Source organism: Salmo salar, chromosome ssa03 (genome assembly GCF_905237065.1).
Source record: "Salmo salar chromosome ssa03, Ssal_v3.1, whole genome shotgun sequence".
Taxonomy (NCBI): Eukaryota; Metazoa; Chordata; class Actinopteri; order Salmoniformes; family Salmonidae; genus Salmo; species Salmo salar.
Genome location: NC_059444.1, coordinates 34,614,813 through 34,639,718, shown reverse-complemented (window position 1 = coordinate 34,639,718; position 24,906 = coordinate 34,614,813). Strand labels below are relative to the sequence as shown.

The following is a 24,906-nucleotide window of genomic DNA, read 5'->3' as shown; positions in this document are numbered from 1 at the left end:
CAGAGACAGGATTGGGTTGAGGCACAGATCTGAAGAAGGGTACCAAAAAATGTCTGCAGCATTGAAGGTCCCCAAAAACACAGTGGCCTCCATCGTTCTTAAATGGAAGAAGTTTGGAACCACCAAGACTCTTCCTAGAGCTGGCCGCCTGACCATTCTGAGCAATCGGAGGAAAAAGGCCTAGGTCAGGGAGGTGACCAAGAACCCGATGGTCACTCTAACAGAGCTCCAGAGATCCTCTGTGGAGATGGGAGAACCTTCCAGAAGGTCAACCATCTCTGCAGCACTCCACTAATCAGGCCTTTATGGTAGAGTGGCCAGACAGAAGCCACTCCTCAGTAAAAGGCACATGACATCCCGCTTGGAGTTTGCCAAAAGGCACCTAAAGGACTCTCCGACCATAAGAAACAAGATTCTCTGGTCTGATGAAACAAATATTGAACTTTTTGGCCTGAATGCCAAGCGTCACATCTCAAGGAATCATTGCACCATCCCTACGGCAAAGCATGGTGGTGGCAGCATCATGCTATGGGGATGTTTTTCAGTGGCAGGGACTGGGAGACAAGTCAGGATCGAAGGAAAGATTAATGGAGCAAAGTACAGAGATATCCTTGATAAAAACCTGCTCCAGAACGCTCAGGACCTCAGACTGTGGCTAAGGTTCACCTTCCAACAGGACAACGACCCTAAGCACACAGCCAAGACAACGCAGGAGTGTCTTCGGGACAAGTCTCTGAATGTCCTTGAATGGCCCAGCCAGAGCCCGGACTTGAATCTGATCGAATATCAAATAAAATAAAATCTAAATAGATTTGTTACATGCACCGAATACAACAGGTATAGGTAGATCTTACTGTGAAATTCTTAATTACAGGCCCTTAACCAACAACACAGTTCAAGAAATATAGAGTTAACAAAATATTTACTAAATAAATTAAAGTAAAAAAAAATATATAAAATCAAAAAGTAACAAGAAAATTACATAACAATACAGAGTCAATGTGCAAGGATACAGGTTAGTCGAGGTAATTTGAAGTGATAATAAACAGCGAGTAGCAGCAGTGTAAAAACAAAGGGGGGTCAATGTAAATAGTCCGGGTGGCCATTTGATTAATTGTTCAGCAGTCTTATGGCTTGGGGGTAGAAGCTGTTAAGGAGTCTTTTGGTCCTAGACTTGGCGCTCTGGTACTGCTTGCCTTGTGGTATCAGAGAGAAGGATATAGGTTCTGGATGTCAGGAAGCTTGGCCCCAGTGATTTACTGGGCCGTATGCACTACCCTCTGTAGTGCCTTACTGTCAGATGCTGAGCAGTTGCAATGCCAGGCGGTGATGCAACCAGTCAGGATGCTCTCGATGGTGCAGACTGGAGAGACCTGAAAATAGCTGTGCAGCGACGCTCTCCATCCAACCTGACAGAGCTGGAGAGGATCTGCAGAGAAGAATAGGAGAAAATCCCCAAAGAAAAGCTGTGCCAAGCTTGTACCGTCATACCCAGGAAGTTTAGTGGCTGTAATCGCTGACAAAGGTGCTTCAACAAAGTACGGAGTAAAGGGTCTGAATACTTGGGTAAATGTGATAATTCAGTTTTTTATATTTAATAAATTAGCAAACATTTCTAAAAACCTGTTTTTGCTTTGTCATTATGGGGTATTGTGTATAGATTATTTATTTAAAAAACTAACAATTTTATCAATTTTAGTATAAGGCTGTAACGTAAGAAAATGTGGAAAAAATCTATGGGTCTGAATACTTTCCGAATGCACTGTACATACACTGAAACAAAATATGAACGCAACATCCAACAATTTCAAAGATTTTACTGAGTTACAGATCATAAAAATTCATGATGCCCAAATCTATGGATTTCAAATGACTGGGAAAACAGATATGCATGTGTTGTTCACAAATACCTTTTAAAAAAGGTAGGGGCGTGGATCAGAAAAATAGTCAGTATTTTGTGTGACCACCATTTGCCTCATGTAGGGCGACACATCTCCTTTGCATAGAGTTGATCAGGCTGTTGATTGTGGCATGTGGAATGTTGTCCCACTCCTCTTCAATGGCTGTGCGATATTGGCGGGAACTGGAACACGCTGTTGTACATGTCGACCCAGAGCATCCCAAACATGCTCAATGGGTGGTGATATATCTGGTGAGTATGCAGCCCATGGAAGAACTGGGACATTTTTCAGCTTCCAGGAATTGTGTACAGATCCTTATGACATAGGGCCATGCATTAGCCCGCAGGTGAAGAAGCCTTATAAGCCTGTTTGGCCCTGTCCGGGGGTATCATCGGATGGGGCCACAGTGTCTTCTGATCCCTCCTGTCTCAGCCTCCAGTATTTATGCTGCAGTAGTTTGTGTCGGGGGGCTAGGCTCAGTCTGTTACATCTGGAGTATTTCTCTTGTCTTATCCGGTGTCCTGTGTGTATTTAAATATGCTCTCTCTAATTCTCTCTTTCTGTCTTTCTCTCAGAGGACCTGAGCCCTAGGACCATGCCTCAGGACTACCTGGTATGATGACTCCTTGCTGTCCCCAGTCCACCTGGCCGTGCTGCTGCTCCAGTTTCAACTGTTCTGCCTGCGGCTATGGAACCCTGACCTGTTCACCGGACGTGCTTGTTGCACCCTCGACAACTACTATGATTATTATTATTTGACCATGCTGGTCATTTATGAACATTTTAACATTTTAACATTTTGACCATGTTCTGTTATAATATCCACCCTGCACAGCCAGAAGAGGACTGGCCACCCCTCATAGCCTGGTTCCTCTCTAGGTTTCTTCCTAGGTTTTTGGCCTTTCTAGGGAGTTTTTCCTAGGGAGTTTTTCCTAGCCACCGTGCTTCTTTCACATGCTTTGCTTGCTGTTTGGGGTTTTAGGCTGGGTTTCTGTACAGCACTTTGAGAATATCAGCTGATGTACGAAGGGCTATATAAAAATAAATTTGATTTGATTATATGGATGTCCTGGGCTGGCGTGGTTACACATGGTCTGCGGTTGTGAGGTTGGTTGGACGTACTGCAAAATTGTCTAAAACGATGTTGGAGGCGACTTATGGTCGAGAAATTAACATTCAATTCTCTGACAACAGCTCTGGTGGACATTCCTGCAGTCAGCATGCGAATTGCATGCTTCCTCAAAACTTGAGACATCTGTGGCATTGTGCTGTGTGACAAAACTGCACATTTTAGAGTGGTTGTCCCCAGCACAAGGTGCAGCTGTGTAATGATCATGCTGTTTAATAAGTTTATTGATATGCCACACATGTCTGGTGGATGGATTATCTTGACAAAGGAGAAGTGGTCACTAACAGGGATGTAAACACATTTTTGGCCAAAATGTGAGAGATATATGGATTTTGTGCGTATGGAACCTTTCTAGGATCTTTTAGTACCCGCAAAACACCAGTCTCAACGTCAACAGTGAAAAGGCGACTCCGGGATGCTAGCCTTCAAGGCAGAGTTGCAAAGAAAAAGACCTATCTCAGACTGGCCAATAAAAATAAAAGATTAAGATGGGCAAAAGAACACAGACACTGGACAGAGGAACTCTGCCTAGAACGCCAGCACTGTTGACATTGAGACTGGTGTTTTGTGGGTACTATTTAATGAAGCCGCCAGTTGAGGACTTGAGAGGGGTCTGTTTCTCAAACTAGACACTAATGTACTTGTCCTCTTGCTCAGTTGTGCACCGGGACCTCCCACTCCTCTTTCTATTCTGGTTAGAGACAGTTTGAGCTGTTCTGTGAAGGGAGTAGTACACAGCGTTGTACGAGATCTTCAGTTTCTTGGCAATTCCTCACATGGAATGGCCTTCCTTTCTCAGAACAAGAATAGACTGACAAGTTTCAGAAGAAAGTTCTTTGTTGCTGGCCATTTTGAGCCTGTAATCGAACCCAGAAATGCTGATGCTCCAGATACTCAACTAGTCTGAAGAAGGCCAGTTTTATTGTTTCTTTAATCAGAGCAACAGTTTTCAGCTGTGCTAACATAATTGCAAAAGGGTTTTCTAATGATCAATTAGCCTTTTAAAATGATAAAATTGGATTAGCTAACACAACGTGCAATTGGAACACAGGAGTGATGGTTGCTGATAATGGGCCTCTGTCAGCCTATGTAGATATTCCATAAAATATCTGCCTTTCCAGCTACAATAGTCATTTACAACATTAACAATGTCTACACTGTATTTCTGACCAATTTGATGTTATTTTAATTGGCCAAAAAAAAATGCTTTTCTTTCAAAAACAAGGACATTTCTAAGTGACCACAAACTTTTGAATGGTAGTGTACATAGAATAATTCAAGATGTTTAACTCACCAAACCTCAGAGGGAAGGAGGAGTGGAACACTCAAGGTGTTTTTAACAGCCAGTCTGCTGCGATATTTTGATTTTGTTGCAGCAACAGAGGAGAAGCTGGTCTCACATAAATAGGTAGAATTAAAGGAGTTTATTAACGTCATCACTGCCATCTCGCTGAGTTGCGGGTATTATGAACAGCTGAACAGCCAGAATGTGGAAAGGCGCATCTCATTCAAACGTTCGCCAGACCTTGGTCACAGGTTAGCTCCATTCATTTATCCTCAAGAACCGGTGACAATATGTGAGTCTCTTCAGTGCTGGTGAACGGATTACGCATCCACTGCTTTCCCGGGTGTGGATCGGATTGTGAGGGGAAGTAATCCTAGAATTTGAGCAGTGTGTCTCAAATGTAACCCCATCAATTTACGCATGTGATCCATGTCTACATCACCCTCGTCTGTCAAAATTGAGAAGAGAGGGGGTATATCTAAAATGCCTCTATCCACTGGGTCTCTCAGCTTGTTATTGAAAGCGGCAATTTTATTGTTTGCTTGGAAAATGTAACTTGCGCGTCCCTGCATGGATAGTTTGAGCAGGAGTCCCGTCCGTACAGAGCGGTCCCATCGTAACGGTCTCGTCGTAATCCATGTCCCGTTATGTAGGCCTATTCGTTCAGAACACGGAATATTTCACCCGCAGTTGTATTCGGGGGCAACTCTTTGCAACAAATACATTCTTAATATAGCCAATGTAGCGTTTCAATTCAAGAAGCGGGCGTCTAAAATGTCAGTCGTCTCATCTAATTGGATTGCAGACCAATGTTGTTGTGCGAGCTCTGTCTAAAATTTGGGATTCAACATAATCTGCCATATTCTGGATTCTATGCGTGACAGTGTTATTGTAAAATAGGATTGCACTGTCCTTTGTAGCAGCAGTTGGGCCTAAAACGTCTTGGCCAACAAGTGTTTTTATTTGGTTGGTCATCTCTATTTTTTTTCTTTTTTTTTAATCGTATGGTTTACGCTATATGAGATGGGGTGATTTGTTTCTAAATATCTGCGTATTTTCGATGGCTCCATTGCATCGTTGCTGAGGCAAGTCTGACAAACAGGTGTTGTGCCGAAAACCTCCCCCCTGCCAGACTCTAGCCACAAAATGAAGGAAATTAGAAGGCGGGAGGGGATTTCGGCAGGCAAGAACATGGCCTCCACGAAATACTCTCCCCCCTCTTCTAAATTCGTTAAGAGTGAAATAGAGTGAAGAGTGAAATACTTTGTTTCCTAGAAGAGCTCTTATAGGACCAGGGCACAAATAATAATATACTAATAATCAATCATTTTGCTCTTTATTTAATCATCTTACATATAAGACCTTATTTGTTCATCGAAAATTGTGAATAACTCACCACAGGTTAATCAGAAGGTTGTGCTTGAAAGGATGCACATAACTCTGCAATGTTGGGTTGTATTGGAGAGAGTCTCAGTCTTGAATAATTTTCCACACACAGTCTGTGCCTGTATTTAGTTTTCATGCTAGTGAGAGCTGAGAATCCACTCTCACATAGGTATGAGGTTGCAAAGGGCATCAGTGTCTTAACAGCTCGATTTTCTGAGGATATTCTGAGCGCAGCCCAATCCAGAAATCTGACAGTGGCATCTGATTAAATTCAATCTTCAAAGAACTGCTTGTTGCAATTTCGATGAGGCTTTTTGGTTCAGATATCGGTAAGTGGACTGGAGGCAGGGTGTAAAAGGGATAAGGAATCCGGTTGTTAGTGTCATCCGTTTCGGGACAGTACCTGCGTAATTACGCATCCAACTCACTCAGTTGTTTCGCTATATCACATTTGATATTGTCCTTAAGCTTGAGTTCATTTGCACACCAAAAAAAGCATACAATGGTGGAAAGACGTGTGTTGTCCTGCAGACAGAGAAGAGCTCCAACTTCTTAATAATAGCCTCAATTTTGTCCCGCACATTGAATATAGTTGCGGAGAGTCCCTGTAATCCTAGATTCAGATCATTCAGGCTAGAAAAAACATCACCCAGATAGCCCAGTCATGTGAGAAACTCGTCATCATGTGAGCGGTCAAACTAGTGAACATTATGGTCAGTAAATTTAACTTTAAGTTCGTCTCTCAATTTAAAAAAAAACGTGTCAATACTTTTCCCCATGATAACCATCGCACTTCTTTCTGTATGTTTTAAAAGCGTTACATGGTCGTTGCCCATATCATTGTGCGACAAAGTGAAAATGTAGAGTTTCCATCAACTTCGCGCGCAATGTAGATATCAAAGAACACCACAGTTCGTGGGTGGAGTAGTGGGTGAAACCATTCACTTCATGAAAAGGTTTGATATAAGTAAAGTTTCCTTTCATTATGTGTTGTCGAATTCATAAAAATATTTGCTGCCACTGTAGGAAGGTTGGCAATACGAGAGGTCTTCGGACTTACCATTTTTTTTATTATTTTCCTTGAAAGAACAACTAGTGGGTTTCTAGTGCTTCTCCCCTATTTGGAAAGTTTGTCTGCCTGCTCTTCAGTCTAGAGAGATATTCTGAGAGCAGTATTGTGTCTCTTTCCTCTGTACATAAAAACGCTTTAAAACTGTATAACATAATAGTGTATTTGGAAAACGGGTTCATATTCAATAGTGAATGTGACTATGTATATATTTATCTTACCGTTGATATATTTAAGGCCTATTTCGGCAAGTTAACCCCGTTTTTGCTGGTTTAGCTAGCCATGTTAATGACGAGCTGACTAGCACCGTCCGTCAGTGCACTGTAATGTCAAGCTAGCTATTGCTAGCAGATTATTTGCTTCAGGTGATTTATTGAAATATTAAGTGAATGTTTATTTTCTTACTACCTTAAAAAGTTTATATGAAAAGGGTTGTACTTGTGCTTTGTATTCATGTGTTAATATCACTTCACATTGAGGGCATGTATCATTACTGTTGCACCTATCTAAAATATATCTTGTGTTCTACCTAACCAGTGAACGTGTGGCAGTGATCGTCCTGTCAATGCCTGTCATCACTGTTTGATATCTTTTACTGCAGGTATGCTTTTCTGTATTTTTGTTATTTTCTAAACACAACGCATTTATACTATACGATCACTTTGTGGATTGAGTCAGAGAGATATTCTGAGAGCAGTGAACGTGTGGCTGTGACCGTCCTGTCAATGCCTGTCATCATTGTTTGATATCTTTTACTGCAGAAAAAAACAAGTCAACCTGAAGTGTGGGTGTCCGTGTGCCTTTCTCCTGGGGGGGGGGGGGCTTATGTGAAGTTGGTTACAATTGCATAGTGCAGACAATACACACGATTTCAGGGGCCTTGCATTAACGAAGTTAACTATTTTCACTTTAGTGTCCAAAACATCTTTCAAGCTGTCAGGCATTCCCTTGGTAGCAAGAGCCTCTCGGTGGATGCTGCAGTGTACCCAAGTGGCGTCGGGAGCAACTGCTTGCACACGGTTCCCACTCCACTATGTCTCCCTGTCATGACTTTTGCGCCATCAGTACAGATTCCAACATGAGCAGCAGCTACGTTTGGCTACATATGGACCGTTAGTAGAATTCCCGAGCAAGAGTAACGGTTAATGTGATTAGATGTTAATTATTTGACCACGCTACATGTATTTGACTTTGTGTTGTTATTTCGCTGAACACCTAGATGGTTTAATTTTATTTTAGATGGTTTAATTGTATTTTTGGCAGTGAAACGAGGCTACTCAGGCGAGAAAAAAAACTCACCCAAATGTATAACCTTGTTGGGAAAAAATAAATTAAATAATATATATATATATATATATATATATATATATATATATATACATATATTTAAATGTGAATCACATTTTTATTTGGTGTACCCCTGGGGGCAATACCTGGGCTACATGAGCATGTTCTTGCTATTCTGCCGCCCTAGGCAGACCAAGCAAATTAGGTTAATTTTCGCTTGTGAATGAAAGTATTTTCCAGATGTTGAAAATATGTATTTTCTGGATGTTGAAATAAGACTCATTTTTGGTTCTGAATGAAAGTTGAAAAGACATTTATAGACGTCTATGTTTGGGCCAAATCAAAGCTGGTCCAGACCGGACAAAATCTGTATCAAACATTTCTTTGATTGGTTCAGATTTGTTCTGGACTAGATCAAAAATCAATGTCCATATGTATGTGGAAATCAAGGTTGGTCAAGACTGCACCAAAAAAAAATGGTATGAGTTGGTCTGTGCTAATTTATTTAATTTTTATTTAATCTTTATTTAACTAGGCAAGTCAGTTAATTTTGAACAAATTCTTATTTGCAATGACGGCCTAACCCGGACGACGCTGGGCCAATTGTGTGCCGCCCTATGGGACTCCAAATCACAGCCGGTAGTGATACAGCCTGGAATCGAACCAGGGTCTGTAGCACTGAGATGCACTTCCTTAGACCGCTGTAGGTGTAGCCTACATTGTTGCCTGAAATTGAATTTTGCCCATCTATGTGGTAAGCCTACCGTTTGCAAAACACCAAAAAAAAGATGTCCAAAAGACATCAGCTCTGCTTACTGGGGTGTAGTTTACCAAGTCAGCCCACAATGGAATTGTATGAATCCATGTGGTAGCCCCACCATTTGCAAAACAGGCCGTTGCATTGGCTTTACTAGTCCTGATTCCTGTGACTAATTAATTTAGCTATTTAAGCTCTGAAAATCAGCTACCCAACTTTATCAGGAGTTATCATGAGGCTATTTGCAATGTGTTTACACAGCGGGAACTGCATAACGATTTTATTTTTCGTTATGATTAGCTTAGCAGAAATGAACAGATACAGCTGGAAATTTTATTTTTATTTAAAAAGTCAGTTAAGAACAAAATATTATTTACAATGACGGCCTATACACCGGACAACGCTAGGCCAATTGCGCGCCGCCCTATGGAACTCCCAATCGCGACCAGTTGTGATGAAGCCTGGATTCGAACCAGGGTGTCTAGTGACCCCTCTAGCACTGAGATGCATTGCCTTATACCGCTGCGCCACTCGGGAGCACAATGGACAAGCAAAAATATTTGAACACTGCTAATCACAGGACAGCATCAACGCTTACCCTCAAAGCCCAGATGAAACTGGTTGGGAGAAATTGGCATTGTTTTGGGGCAGAATTATGTTGAGAACTAAGCCTAGCTCATGCACAAACTCCTTTGTAAACTGGGATTTTACACTGCTGAGTGTTGACACCGGTGTAGATTGATTGGAAATCTCTATTTGATTTTGAAGTACTGGCTGGGTGGCAGTCTGAAAGGCTAGATAAAGCAGGATGTATTTGCCTACTTTTGAATGGGGTTTGGCCGGGCCTCCTTATGTTGAATTTACATTGACATGTATATTGTAAAGAGGGGCGTGTTTGAGCTGGGCCCTACAACACGTTGTCATCATCACGATCGTGCGCTCACAACCCAGCCTGGGTAAACTCCATACCGTCTATGGTGGTAAACTCCTTCAACGAGCCTCCACTGGGGCTCATGCGCAGTACTTGACGTTTCAAAGTTGCTTCTCCGGGTGTTTGAACAGGAAGGCGGACATGTTGGTCAGGCGGTGGGAGAAAATCGGGCATCGTTTAGTTTTTCGAAAAATAACATAGCTAACGTTAGATCAAAACCAGATTTATCTATGTAGAACCAGAACGTTGTCCTTCTGTATCGGTCAATATAGATGGCCGATGACAATGTGAGGCTTACTGCGAACGGACGGCAATGAAATGTTGTAACAAGACGATGTTTTAAACTGATCGAAATTTGGAAGGATCATTGTTTTTCCGCCACTTCTACTTTGCAGCTGTCAGACTCGTTTATAGTTTTTGTTTGCAAGGGCCTTACACTGGTATATGGACACAAGCCTGGGAGTAATGTGGCTACTTTGCATCCTATCGGATTTTTAAAACTGTATTTAAGTTTTACTCTTTGGATGTATCGATATATTTTTAAATCCTGCACAACTCCTCTGCGGCATCCTGTGGACGCCGACTAATCTGTTGATGCATTTAGCCAAGTTAATTTAGCTAGCGTTAGCAAGTTAACTTCTTTTGAATTGCTGAAATTGTCTGCAAAACCTGGCTGAACTGGGAAAATATTTTTTCTGAAAATGTGGCTTTTGAATAGCAAACGCCACTTTAAACGTTTCATGGTCAGTGAAAAGGAGAGAAGAGACACGTTTCTTTGATTGAAGCTGCGGGTTCTTGCTAAACACTGAGTTCACGCAAAGGAAATAACATTAGGCTAACTAGCTACGTTAGCTAAATTGAGCTAGATTGCTAACTCGTTTTATTTAGCTATAGCACCGGCGTGGAACTCTACTTGTCTGCAAAAATGTCGGCTGGAGAAAGTTTGGAGGCTCGTTTTGAGAAAATCGATGCCATGTTGAAGGACCCGAAGTCGGAAATAAACACTGATTGCCTTTTGGTAAGTAAACTAGCTAGCGTTAACCTGACGATAAGCTTGGCTCGCTAAAGTTGGCTAACGTTAGCTAGATATGTTATTGAATTAGCTAACTATCATTAGCATAATTTAGCTAACTAGGTAATGAATGTGTTAGTAAGCTAGCTACCGTTAGCCAAGTTGAAATTGGTTTGAGTAAATTAGCTAGCTAACGTTAGTTATTTAATCTAACGTTAGTTTCCTACTCAACTTTCTAGCTACCTGGTGTAGTCAGCTATATGAATAGCTGCCTGCTATAGGCTATATTTGTTAGCCAGCCGACGTCTTGAAGATTAGCTTGCTAACTAACGTTGACTACCTGTTAGCTAAACAGCTAACGTTATTTGGCTAACAAGCTGAAGAAGTGGCATCCAAAACAACCATGAGCTGTAACGTTGGTAGGGCTGTGAATTGCCAGGGACCTCACGATACGATGATATCACGATACGTAAGTACGTGCCTAAACGATATGTATTGCGATTCTACATTATATGTAACGTTATTCCAATAACACATAACGGTTTTTTTTATTGCGATTTGATATTACAAACATATTGCTCACTAAAGTTATGTCTGCTGCCGAGTGACTGTTTTGATCAGTCAGGGAAATAAAATATATCTATATCGTCATTCCAGTATTTTTTTTTTACTGTTTCCGGGAACCGTTAGTTCATCGATATATATATTTATTATTTATTTATTTAACCTTTATTTAACCAGGTAGGCAATTTGAGAACAAGTTTTCATTTACAACTGCGACCTGGCCAAGATAAAGCAAAGCAGTTCGACACATAATAACACATGGAGTAAAACAAACATACAGTCAATAATACAGTAGAAAAATAAGTCTATATACAATGTGAGCAAATGAGGTGAGATAAGGGAGGTAAATATATTAATATATATGTTAATATTATTTATATATATATTAATGTCCATGCTAACTAGTTAACTTCTTATCAGGTATCTATGCTAGAATGGCTGAATAACTTTAAACCAACATCATCAAGTTGAATACAGGTATGTCTGATTATTGATGTAATTACAATTGACACATTTCACTACTACTAGTAGCTATTTTAAAATCGTCAGCGCTGTTGATGGTGAAGGTGCTATGCTATTTGAACCCGAGGGTATTTTGCAGTCTAAATAATAATAAATAACTGTACAGTGTAGTTTTGTTTCCATGAAGATGGACAGACAGTCCAACCTTGACCATGGTGACTTTGCAGCCTGCTCTCATAGACAAGACATAACACAGTAAATGTTCACAGAACACTCAAATTAGTATGGAATGGTTACATAGGACAGATCGTTACTCTATCCAAAAACGAAAGTAAGGTGGATGCTACTTTGAATCTCATCATGGACAAAGTTAGCATTTTAGCTATTAACATACTTTTCAACTACTTACTACTTTTTAGCTACTTTGCAAATACTTAGCATGTTAGCTAACCTGTCCCTTAACCTTAACACTTTTAGCTAACCCTTCCCCTAACCTTAACCGCTAGCATAGCTAACGCTAGCCACTTATCTAGAATTCGTAACATAGACGTTTTGGAAATTCGTAACACATCATACGAAATGGGTGATGGACATCCACAAATTAATACATACCATACGAAATGGAACATGTGCTAAATGGAGTGTCTGGAATTTATGTACAGAATAATACAAAATGCTCCGAGACCAGGTTGGGCTTTTGGTTGTCAATCATAGTGTATGGAACCAGAACAGGAAAGGCATGTAAAAAGGCACAGTGGACCAAATGTGACAGGGGTTGGGGCTGTCTGCCTGAAGGCCTCCTTTGTGATGTACAGGCAATATTAGAACAAACTCTTTGGAGAGTAGGCCTATACATGGACATTTATTTTGTAATATCCTCTGAAGTGGTAGCATCACGCCTGTTCTAACCTGCCAACCCAGCTGCATCAGTTAACTTGCTTGGGTCTGCCTGCCCTGACGTTTTACTGTGTCACTCATTCCCAGCTCATGATGTAACTTGTATCAGACTGCCACGTGCTAAACCTCAGAGGAACACCTCCAGACTCGAGTCTAGTCTATCAATCATGCAAACCGAAAACAAAACTGTTGTTGAGGTTTCTCCCCCAGAGAAGACTGTGATGTAGCCTCAGTCAGGGTCTGTTCTGTGTCTGCTTATGTTCCTATGAATGTCCATACCACTTAGAATAAAGCATTGTATTGGGCATGCATTTTAAGTGACAATCACGTGTGGATATTGTAACACAGCCTTTGTCTCTGTTAATATCATTCAGAGCATTCTAGTGAAGGCTTGATGTCTTCGATCCACATGGTAGTCGAAAGCCTCTGCATATTAGCCAGTGTGACATCTAAGTAGTCCATATGTGTGGTTACACTGTAACTAGCCTCTTTGGTAAATTGGGCTTTGAGGATATCGCTTACTGTCTGCTTCCCGAGGACTCGGTTCATTTAATAATCCATGTGAAGCAGTATGTAATGTAACTCAATGTAAAGTACTAGCCTGAATTTCCTGTAGTTGTATTAAGCACCGGCAATGTTATGCAGACAGGTATGAACCTATAAGGGCCTTTCTATGAACTAGGGTACCGTTGAGGTTTTGGTATGCTGGACAACTTGCTACAGCTGTTGATAAGTCATTGATAATAATCTGCAGGTTTTTTATTGTCATTACATTCAGCTATAAGGGTTGAACATAGCTATATTCAATAAAATTCAGGAGTTGATTTGAAACCTATTTTTAAGCCTTTGTCATGATGGGTGTCTTGAAGTATTTGTCCAAAGTCGTGTGACATAAAAAACATTACTTTTCTGTCCTTGCATTCATGGCAGTGTAAGTTATATCACATATTTAAGCATTAATCAGTTAAATTACGCATTGAACTTGAATCCTGGATCTAGCTGTCGGACAGATTTATTTATATATATATATATATATATATATATATATATATATATATCACACACACACACTACCGTTCAAATGTTTGGGGTCACTTGTTTTTGAAAGAAAATCACTTTTTTTTTGTCCATTAAAATAACATCAACTTGATCAGAAATACAGTGTAGACACTGTTAATGTTGTAAATGACTATTGTAGCTGGAAAGGCAGATATTTTATGGAATATTTACATAGGCGTACAGAGGCCCATTATCAGCAACCATCATTCCTGTGTTCCAATGGCACGTTGTGTTAGCTAATCCATGTTTATAATTTTAAAAGGTTAATTGATCATTAGAAAACACTTTTGCAATTATGTTAGCACAGCTGAAAACTGTTGTGCTAGTTAAAGAAGCAATAAAACCGTCCGCCTTTAGACTAGTTGAGTATCTGGAGCATCAGCATTTGTGTGTTCGATTACAGGCTCAAAATGGCCAGAAACAAAGAACTTTCTTCTGAAACTTGTCAATCTATTCTTGTTCTGAGAAATGATGGCTATTCCATGTGAGAAACTGAACATCTCTTACAACGCTGTGTATACTACTCCCTTCACAGAACAGCGCAAAATGTCTCTAACCAGAATAGAAAGAGTGGGAGGCCCCGGTGCACAATTGAGCAAGAGGACATGTACTGTTTGAGAAACAGACACCTCACAAGTCCTCAACTGGCAGCTTCATTAAATAGTACCCGCAAAACACCAGTCTCAACGTCAACAGTGAAGAGGCGACTCCGGGATGCTGGCGTTCTAGGCAGAAAAGCCATATCTCAGACTGGCCAATAAAAAGATGGGCAAAAGAACAGACACTGGACAGTGGAACTCTGCCTAGAAAGCCAGCATCCCGGAGTCGCCTCTTCACTGTTGACGTTGAGACTGGTGTTTTGCGGGTACTATTTATTGACGCTGCCAGTTTGACTAATTCTTTAATCAGAACAATAGTTTTCAGCTGTGCTAACATAATTGGAAAAGGGTTTTCTAATGATCATTTAGCCTTTTCAAACTGATAAACTTGGATTAGCTAACACAACGTACCATTGGAACACAGGAGTGATGGTTGCTGATAATGGGCCTCTGTACTCCTATGTAGATATTCCATAAAAAATCTGCCGTTTCAAGCTACAATAGTCATTTACAACATTAACAATGTCTACGCTCTATTTCTGATCAATTTGATATTTTAATGGACAATTTTTTTCTTTTTTCTTTCAAAAACAAGGACATTTCTAAGTGAGCCCAAGCTTTTGAACGGTAGTATATTTATCTCAAAATAAAATTGTCTCCTTATATTACGGGGTGAAGATAAAAAAATTTTTTTACGAACAACTCTCTCAATCTATGCGACGACAAAATCGAGTGCTTCTAACAGTCACCTTGACTTGATAATTAAAACGTCAATTGATACTGTCATTAACGTGGTTCTTCACTGACCATGTTTACATGCACGTCCATATCCCCTTATTTTCCAGGGTACTGAAGTATTCTGTTTTTGAGTTGACGTACATAAACGGCATATCGAGTTTTACAATAACCTGAAAAAAGCTTCTATCGCAGTTATGAGAAACCAGGGTTAAGATGCCTGGGAAATATTTATCTTAGACATGTTTACATGCTACTATCATCTTATCCCGTTTTAAAGTTTTTCGCGGTCTGTGCAGGCTCAGTTTCTCTTATCATGGGTGTTGTGTGAGGTTGCTTTTATCTGATTCTCAAACAAATCACTTCAAAAAGTAGGCTACCTGTGCAGTTTGGTCCACAATACAAATACATTTTGCTCATACTCATTACTGTATCTTATAGCCCACTAACTACTTTCACTCCTAGTTTAGATAAGTTTCTGCTTATAATTTCCGGCCTTTGGTAGGCCATATTATAGGCACATTTCCGACATTTGGAAGGCCAGTTTGTCAACTATAGTTAGATACATGCAGCTTTTCTTATGTCAACTTGTTGCCCCAGAAGACTAAAGTAGTGCTCACTAGAATGTCTTACATTGGTAGAATGAATACATGAATTATCTACACAGAACAAAAATATAAATGCAATAATTTTCAAAGTTTACAGTTCATGTAAGGAAATCAGTCAATTGAAATAAATAAATTGGATGCAAATCTATGGATTTCACATGCCTGGGAATACAGATATGAATCTGTCAATCACAGATGCCAGAAGAAGAAAAAATCTAGGGGCGTGGATCAGAAAACCAGTCAGTTTCTGGTGTCACCAGCATTTGCCTCATGCAGCGTGACACATCGCCTTCGCAGGCAGTTAATCAGACTGTTGATTGTGGAATGTTGTCCCACTCCTCTTCAATGGCTGTGCAAAGTTGCTGGGTATTGGCGGGAACTAGAACACGCGGTTGTACATGTCGACCCAGAGCATCCCAAACATGCTCAATTGGTGGTGACATGTCTGAGGAGTATGCAGGCCATGGAAGAATGGGGACATTTTCAGCTTCCAGGAATTGTGTACATATCCTTGAGAGATGGAGCCGTGCATAATCATGCTGAAACCTGAGGTGATGGCGGCAGATGAATGGCACGACAATGGGCCACACGGTATCTCTGCATTCAAATTGCCATCGATAAAATGCAATTTTGTTCAATGTCCGCAGCTTATGCCTGCCTGCCCATAGCATAACCCCACCGCCACCATGGGGCTTTCTGTTCACAGCGTTTGACATCAGCAAACTGCTCGCCCACATGACGCCCGGTACAATTGAAACCGGATTTCATCTGTCAAGAGCACACTTCTCCAGCATGCCAGTGGCCATTGAAGGTGAACATTTGCCCACTGAAGTCGGTTACGACGCTGAACTGCGGTCAGGTCAAGAAATTCTTTGCTTGTGCAAACCCAGTTTCATCAGCTGTCCGGGTGGCTGGTCTCAGACGATCCCGCAGGTGAAGAAGCCAGATGTGGCGGTCCTGTGCTGGCATGGTTACACGTGTTCTGCAGTTGAGGCTTGTTGGACATACTGCCAAATTCTCTAAAATGACATTGGAGGTGGCTTATGGTAGAGAAATGAACATTCAATTATCTTGCAACAGCTCTGGTGGACATTCCTGCAGTCAGCATTCCAATTGCACGCTCCCTCAACTTGAGACATATGTGGCATTGTGTTGTGTGACAAATCTGCACATTTTAGTGGCCATTTCTCCTCAGCAAAAGGTGCACCTGTGTAATGATAATGCTGTTTAATCAGCTTCTGTCAGGTGTATGGATTATCTTGGCAAAGTAGAAATGCTCACTAACAGGGATGTAAACTAATTTTTGCACATTTGAGAGAAATAAGCTTTTTGTGCTTATGGAACATTTCTGGGATTTGAATTTCAGCTCATGAAATATTTTTGTTGCATTTATATATTTGTTCATTGTTGTTAATACTGGTAAAGTTGTCTGTATTTAGAGACCCAGGAGCAAGCACAATAACAGTGAAAAGATTGGTCCTGTCCAAAATGTTCAAATGTCATCAGTTTGATCGGTTTTAAGGAAATGAAAGGTTCAGTTTGCCTTGGGTGCATATTTTATGTGGTTGAAGTACTGTCTGCTTGCGTGAGTGTCAGCGCACATTACTCGTGCATTCACTTTTTCTCAAGAGATGCTGGAATAAATAAATATTTCTCCACATTTTGTATAATTGTACTACTAGAAATGCATTAATTCTGCTGGAAATATTATATTAGGCTACATGTGAGAGGTTATATGCCTACAGTCAGTGTCCATATTTCAGTTACTATTCCATTTCACCCATATGAATTTAAATGAGGAATATTCATGGTAACAGGGATACTTGGAAGCGGGATATCAAAGGTGCATGTAAACAGCTTATCCTGAATAAGACCTTAAGTGGGATATGAGGTACTAACCGTAATACTGTGTGCATGTAAACATGGTCACTAACTATACATAATACTTGTATGATGCGCATTTTGGTGTCAAGCTGTTTAATGACACTGATATTTATAAGCAGCATCATTATCTGATCCAGGAAGGAATTTTCTGAAGGACAGTCAATTGACGAACAGCTGTTGTGATAGCACATGCGATGCAACAACAGCCAAAGTGCTTGAAAAAAGGTCATTTGTTTTGCCGTGAAGACAATTGTGCATGTATGCATGTTGGATCTAATATGTCTAGCGAATTGCTGTTCATCTGTTCTTCTGTGCTTGATAGTGCTCAGTTAACTGGCTTTTTGTTTTACCAACATCAGTTCAATTACTTGAATTCTGTTTACTTCAGATTTTTTGTGACCCCAATGCTCCGTTTCTGTAGAGAAATCAAATAATTCACGAGAGAAATCAAATCAATTACTATGTGGAACGCTGGGCAGAAGGGAGTTGTAGTTTTGATTTAAGCAAATATTCAACCTAGGTCAGCGCCGAAACGTAATTAACTACAATGACCATATTCAACCTTATTTTGGACTTAAGTTTGTCGCCTGTCTTCCCGCTTTTGGGACAACCCCCCCATTGTCAGGGTGTAGACATGAGCATCTCGTCATTATATACTGATCTATATACTGATCTGCGGACGGATACACTTTTACGCCTGCTACGTTAGATACACACACACACACACACAAACCGCGTAAAAGAGGAATGTACACGACGAGAGGGACCAAGACAGTTTGTTAAAGTATGCCTTACCTACTTTGAACAACTAGTAAAATGATATCGTCAGACAGCTCTGCAGCATGATAGGCATGCTAGCTAAATAGGGTGACTAAAGATGGTACTGTATGGGGAGCACAACGTTATATGGCCTGGCTGCTACTGTCTGAGCAGAGATGAGCTGATTACTTTAAGCAATAAAAAATTAGTCATCAAATAACTAAATCATATTTTATTATTTCATAGTAATTTCCTAGTTCTCTATTGGGTCGACATCAATGTGGACCTGACAGTTAAAAAAATAAAATACAGATATGATCAATGTTTTGGCAATTGAATGTTAACTATTTTTAGCTTTTTTTAATTTTTTTTTATTTATCCAAACCGGACCGACCGCAAAAAGCACTAATGCTAGATTTACAGCAGGGTCTCATTAGATTTAACAGAGAAAGCGTCAAGGTAATGAGGTTATGACACTGAGTCTACTGTGCGCAATTGTGTAGGATAGACTATTGTGCAACATTCAACACTATTCTTATTAATAATTCTGAATAGAATGCCAAGAAATTACATAGCCTCGTGTTCGTCTTCACAATATCTTCTGATGATTAAATAACATGATAAATACATTTTGGTTTCCATGTTACAACTTTTAATTTAAACAATACAAGGGGCTTGAAGTAGCCTACTTAATCTTGAATTTGGAGCTCAGAAGTTCAAGTACTGGAATAGGCCTACCTTGAAAATCTGACATTTCCTTTATTTGGTGCTTGTAATTATTGTAGGCAATTTATACGTTTTCCTTCTCCCTTATATCTGTTATTTTATCTCTGCCACTTTCGTTTGTTTCCTGCCGCTTCAGTTGAAGGGTGTTACGAAACTGTTGCGGTAAAACCACGTGCTGTTATGAGGATGACAACATCTAATGCTGACTCCAACTTGGCTCATATTTTAGAATGTAGTAATTATAATTTGAATATCAATGCGTTGGCAAGGCCCTAAACAAAACCTTTGTGATAATGGCCTATTTTGTTTACACTTTACATGCTTTTTGGGGAAGGGTTTGTATTACGCCCTATATGTACAATTATACAATTGTCTAACATTGATGTCCTTAAATTACAATTAAGTGCTTGAAAAAGTCCTTGAATTTGACTTGCCAATGTCCGTATGAACCCTGTAAATTATGTATAGTCATAGGCCAATGTTGTATAAGTGGAGTTATGGGAGATTTTGCATATATTCCTTTAACTACACACTTGTAACTGCATCAAAATATATATATTTTTTGTTTGAAACCATTTTAAGTTTTGGTCCTAGTGTGTCAAAATTGGCCCCATTTATTTATAGAAAGACCCACAAGCAAGTTGCCTAAAATGTGTGATAAGAATGAATAGGGCTGGGAACTGCCAGGGACCTCACGATACAATATCATCACGATACTTAGGTGCCTATACGATATGTATTGCGATTCTCACGGTTTTAGATTTGTTGAGATTTGAGGGACAGACACTATTCAGAAGTTAGGACCTTTTTAAAGAGCGCAGACAGCCTCTTATCATCTACATGGAGGGTGCCAGGGCTGCTAGCCATATTAAAAACAACTCCCTTTTTAAAGAAGAACAGTTGTTTAGTCTCCCTGACCTCCCTCCCTCGCTTGCCTGCCTGCCTGCCTGCCATAGAGAAAGGCACTCACCTAACGCACACACTCCGGCTCTGCTCTGACTTAATGGCAAAAAGCTGTGGCGACTTTTCCGAAGCTCAAGCCCAGGGCAGCTACACACACAAGGGTGTTGTTCCTCTTTTCCCCCTTAGCTGCAATCTCCCTCAATGAATGGAAGCCTTTGCTTCAACCCCCTCTCCACCACCACTCTGCTTCTTCACCCACAGCTTAATAAAATTCCATGCTAATCAAATAACCTCTTGTCTTTGACTGGCCTTGAGTCCCCTGTGTGTCCCAACGCCATTCTGTACGTGCTGCCTGCGCCTGGAGAGAGTCAGAGCTGCTTGCCCCGGCCTCTGCTCTGAGGTAGCAAGCTGGGTGTGTTCTCTCCACCCATAAAACCAAAATGATGTGGGCCGTTGGTAGTTTCATGTTTCTGAGAGCTTTGCTTTTAACATTTACCTCGTAAAGCAGCTTTCAACATGTTTAGCTGCTAGGCTATGAGTAGGCTAATCAGTTCCATCAAAAAGCACAATGCTAGCTGTTTTCTAAGGCTGGTTATCTGTCTCTAACTTGATTTGACTTTTTGTGGTGTTTTTCCGCTAGCCTTGGCGGGGTCTGGGGTTCCAATCTGTTTTTGCTCTCTTGCCAACTCCCTATGGAATTGCCATGCCAAATGTTGTCAAGAAAGCAGGAACAGACTGGCACCCAGGCTAGTTTGCTGTTGCCTTAGCCGAAAGCAGTGATGTTGCTCTTTTGCCCATTGTTGTTTTGACTGTGATATTTTGCCCCCGTCCTGCACTCAGGGGTAGCCTACCACTCAGACACTATGTTCCAGCCCTGTCAAGCTTATCTTCTCCCTAAATAATTTCTGTTGGAGAGAGAGATGGGACCTTATCTGTATCACACTGCCTGCCCTCATCACAGCTCCAGGCAGGCTCCTGCTCCTGAGAGCCTCTCCGCACAACCAGAATTCCTGGCATTGTGATGGGGAAGCTCGCTGACATTTTAAGGGTGCTTTTATCGTCTATATAGTGAGCTACAGTGGGGGGGGGGAAGTATTTGATCCCCTGCTGATTTTGTACGTTTGCCCACTTACAAAGAAATGATCAGTCTATAATTTTAATAGTAGGTTTATTTGAACAGTGAGAGACAGAATAACAACAAAAAAATCCTGAAAAACGCATGTCAAAAATGTTATAAAATAATTTGCATTTTAATGAGGGATATAAGTATTTGACCCCTATGCAAAACATGACTTAGTACTTGGTGGTAAAACCCTTGTTGGCAATCAGAGGTCAGACGTTTCTTGTAGTTGGCCACCATGTTTGCACACATCTCAGGAGGGATTTTGTCCCACTCCTCTTTGCAGATCTTCTCCAAGTCATTAAGGTTTCGATGCTGACGTTTGGCAACTCTAACCTTCAGCTCCCTCCACAGATTTTTCTATGGGGTTAAGGTCTGGAGACTGGCTAGGCCACTCCAGGACCTTAATGTGCTTCTTCTTGAGCCACTTCTTTGTTGCCTTGGCCGTGTGTTTTGGATCATTGTCATGCTGGAATACCCATCCACGACCCAATTTCAATGCCCTGGCTGAGGGAAGGAGGTCCTCACCCAAGATTTGACGGTACATGGCCCCGTCCATCGTCCCTTTGATGCGGTGACGTTGTCCTGTCCCCTTAGCAGAAAAACACCCCCAAAGCATAATGTTTCCACCTCCATGTTTGACGGTGGAGATGGTGTTCTTGGGGTCATAGGCAGCATTCCTCCTCCTCCAAACACGGCGAGTTGAGTTGATGTCAAAGACCTCCATTTTGGTCTCATCTGACCACAACACTTTCACCCAGTTGTCCTCTGAATCATTAAGATGTTCATTGGCAAACTTCAGACGGGCATGTATATGTATTCTTGAGCAGGGGGACCTTGCGGGCGCTGCAGGATTTCAGTCCTTCACGGCGTAGTGTGTTACCAATTGTTTTCTTGGTCACTATGGTCCCAGCTGCCTTGAGATCATTGACAAGATCCTCCTGTGTAGTTCTGGGCTGATTCCTCACCGTTCTCATGATCATTGCAACTCCACGAGGTGAGATCTTGCATAGAGCCCCAGGCCGAGGGATATTGACAGTTCTTTTGTGTTTCTTCCATTTGCGAATAATCACACCAAATGTTGTCACCTTCTCACCAAGCTGCTTGGCGATGGTCTTGTAGCCCATTCCAGCCTTGTGTAGGTCTACAATCTTGTCCCTGACATCCTTGGAGAGCTCTTTGGTCTTGGCCATGGTGGAGAGTTTGGAATCTGATTGATGGATTGCTTCTGTGGACATGTGGCTTTTTTACAGGTAACAAGCTGCGGTTAGGAGCACTCCCTTTAAGAGTGTGCTCCTAATCTCAGCTCGTTACCTGTATAAAAGACACCTGGGAGCCAGAAATCTTTCTGACTTCAGAGGGGGTCAAATACTTATTTCCCTCATTAAAAATGCAAATCAATTTATAAAATCTCTGACATGTTTTTCTGGATATTTTTGTTGTTATTCTGTCTCTCACTGTTCAAATAAACCTACCATTAAAATTAAAGACTGATCCTTTCTTTGTCAGTGGGCAAAATCAGCAGGGGATCAAATACTTTTTCCCCCCACTGTATGTGTGTTTCCATAGGGCCTAGTTTTAAAAATGGTCATGCCCTGGAAATCCTGGAATAGGAGCCAGAAGCTGTCTGAAATAGCATTTTTAACAAAAGCTGCATTCTAGTAACAGAATGTTATATTTAAATCCTAATTGCTAGTTGGTAGTTTCCTTGAGTTTGATCACATGTTTGGTAGAACTAATTCACCGGCTGGCAGAATGGGATGGCTGGATTGATCTGTTGGAACTTGCCTGGTATGGGCCTTTGTTCCTGCCATAGCCCAGTCTTTTAAGCAATAAGGCCCATATACCACAAACCCCCAAGGTGCCTTATTGCTTAAATAAAGACTTGGCTATTATAAATAAACTGCTTACCAATGTAATTAGAGCAGTAAAAATACATGTTTTATCATAGCCGTGGTATAAGATCTGATATACCACAGCTGTCAGCCCATCAGCATTCAGGGCTCAAACCACCCAGTTTTATTTTTATATATTTATATTTAGACACTTGGCACATTGGGCTCCCTAGCCTAACATAAGTCTATGTTTTGCCTCTTCCTTGAGCTAATGCTGAGCTATACCAAATCTTTCATTCCGTCCATCCTCAACCCCAGGACGTGGGTGCTGACGTTACACTGATTCCCTAGTTCAGAGATCAACTAGATTCAGCCATGGGCTGATTTAAAAAAATTAAAAATAAAAAAAAATAATTATTAGAATATTTTTTCCTGGAGCGGATGGTCAGCGGGCCGGAACATGCAAATTGACAGCAAGAAGGCCAAACATATATTTGACTAAAACAATCCTTTAAAACCTTGCTTTCATTTGTATACTTTCACATACACTGAGTATACCACACATTAGGAACACCTTCCTAATATTGAGCTGCACCCCCTTTTACCCTCGGAACAGCCTCAATTCATTGTGGCATGGAATCTACAAGGTGTCAGAAGTGTTCCACAGGGATGCTGGCCCATGTTCACTCCACCGTTGTGAAGTTGGCTGGATTCCCTTTTTGGTGGTGGACCATTCTTGATACACACAGGAAACTGTTGAAAGTAAAAGCGTTGCAGTTATTGACACAAACCGGTGCGCCTGGCACCTACTACCATACCCCTTTCAAATGCACTTAAATCTTTTTTTCTTGCCCATTCACCCTCAGAATGGCACGCACACAATTTTGTATTTATTTTACCTTTATTTTACCAGGTAAGTTGAGTGACAACGCGTTGTATTTTACAGCAACGACCTGGGGAATAGTTACAGGAGAGAGGGGATGAATGAGCCAATTGTAATCTGGGGATGATTAGGTGACCGTGATTGGTATGAGAGCCAGATTGGGAATTTAGCCAGGACACCGGGGTTAACACCCCTACTCTTACAATAAGTGCCATGGGATCTTTAGTGACCAGAGTCAGGACACTGTTTAACATCCCATCCGAAAGACTGTACCCTACACCGGGCAATGTCCCCAATCACTGCCCTCGGGCATTGGATATATATATTTTTTTTTGACCAGTGGAAAGGGTGCCTCCTCCTTGCCCTTCAACACCACTTGTAGCAGCATCTGGTCTACCATCCAGGGACTGACCAGAATTGACCCTGCTTAGCTTCAGAAGCAAGCCAGCGGTGGGATGCAGGGTGGTATGTTGCACAATCCATGTTTCAAGGCTTAAAAATCTGTCTTTAACCAGCCTTCATCTACACTGATTTTGAAGTGGATATAACAAGTGACATCAATAAGGGATCATAGCTTCCACCTGGTCAGTCTGTCATGGAAAGAGCATGTTTTAATGTTTTCTATACTCAGTGTATATCTCTCTTATGCGTGGGAATAGGGTAAGTGTGCCTATTAAGCCCAGCAAAATCTAAGTTTGGACATTTCTATCATATACTATCCTAATTTTTGTAGATAAAATTAAAGGTTAATGTTGTGAAATTTAATGACTTTACTTTTTAAATGTATGAGACAAAATATTTGATTTAAATACACTATATGACCAAAAGTATGTGGACACCTGCTCGTTGAACATCTCATTCCAAAATCATGGGCATTAATATGGAGGTCCTTGCTTTGCTGCTATAACAGCCTCCCCTCTTCTGGGGAGGCTGTTGGAACATTGCTGCGGGTACTTGGTTCCGTTTAGCCACGAGCGTTAGTCGAGGTCGGCACTTATGTTGGGCGATTAGTCCTGGCTTGCAGTTGGCGTTCCAATTCATCCCAAAAGTTGTTTGACGGGGTTGAGGTCAGGGCTCTGTGCAGGCCAGTCAAGTTCTTCCACACTGATCTCTAC

General features: G+C 41.1%; 1 protein-coding gene across 3 annotated transcripts in view; it reads left to right on the top strand.

Annotated features, from left to right (window-relative positions):
• The first annotated feature begins 9,843 nt into the window (after positions 1 to 9,843).
• The window catches only part of LOC106600432 (rho-associated protein kinase 1), a 68,869-nt gene continuing 53,806 nt past the window's right edge, over positions 9,844 to 24,906 (top strand). The window contains exon 1 of one of the 3 annotated variants that reach the window (XR_001327808.2): positions 9,844 to 10,763. Coding sequence is in view for 2 of the 3 variants with exons in the window: in XM_014191784.2 (XP_014047259.1) it covers positions 10,671 to 10,763 (93 nt within the window). In the remaining variant the exon portion in view is untranslated. The remainder of the gene's footprint in view (positions 10,764 to 24,906) is intronic. The other 2 variants (XM_014191784.2, XM_014191786.2) reach the window with 2 other exon arrangements.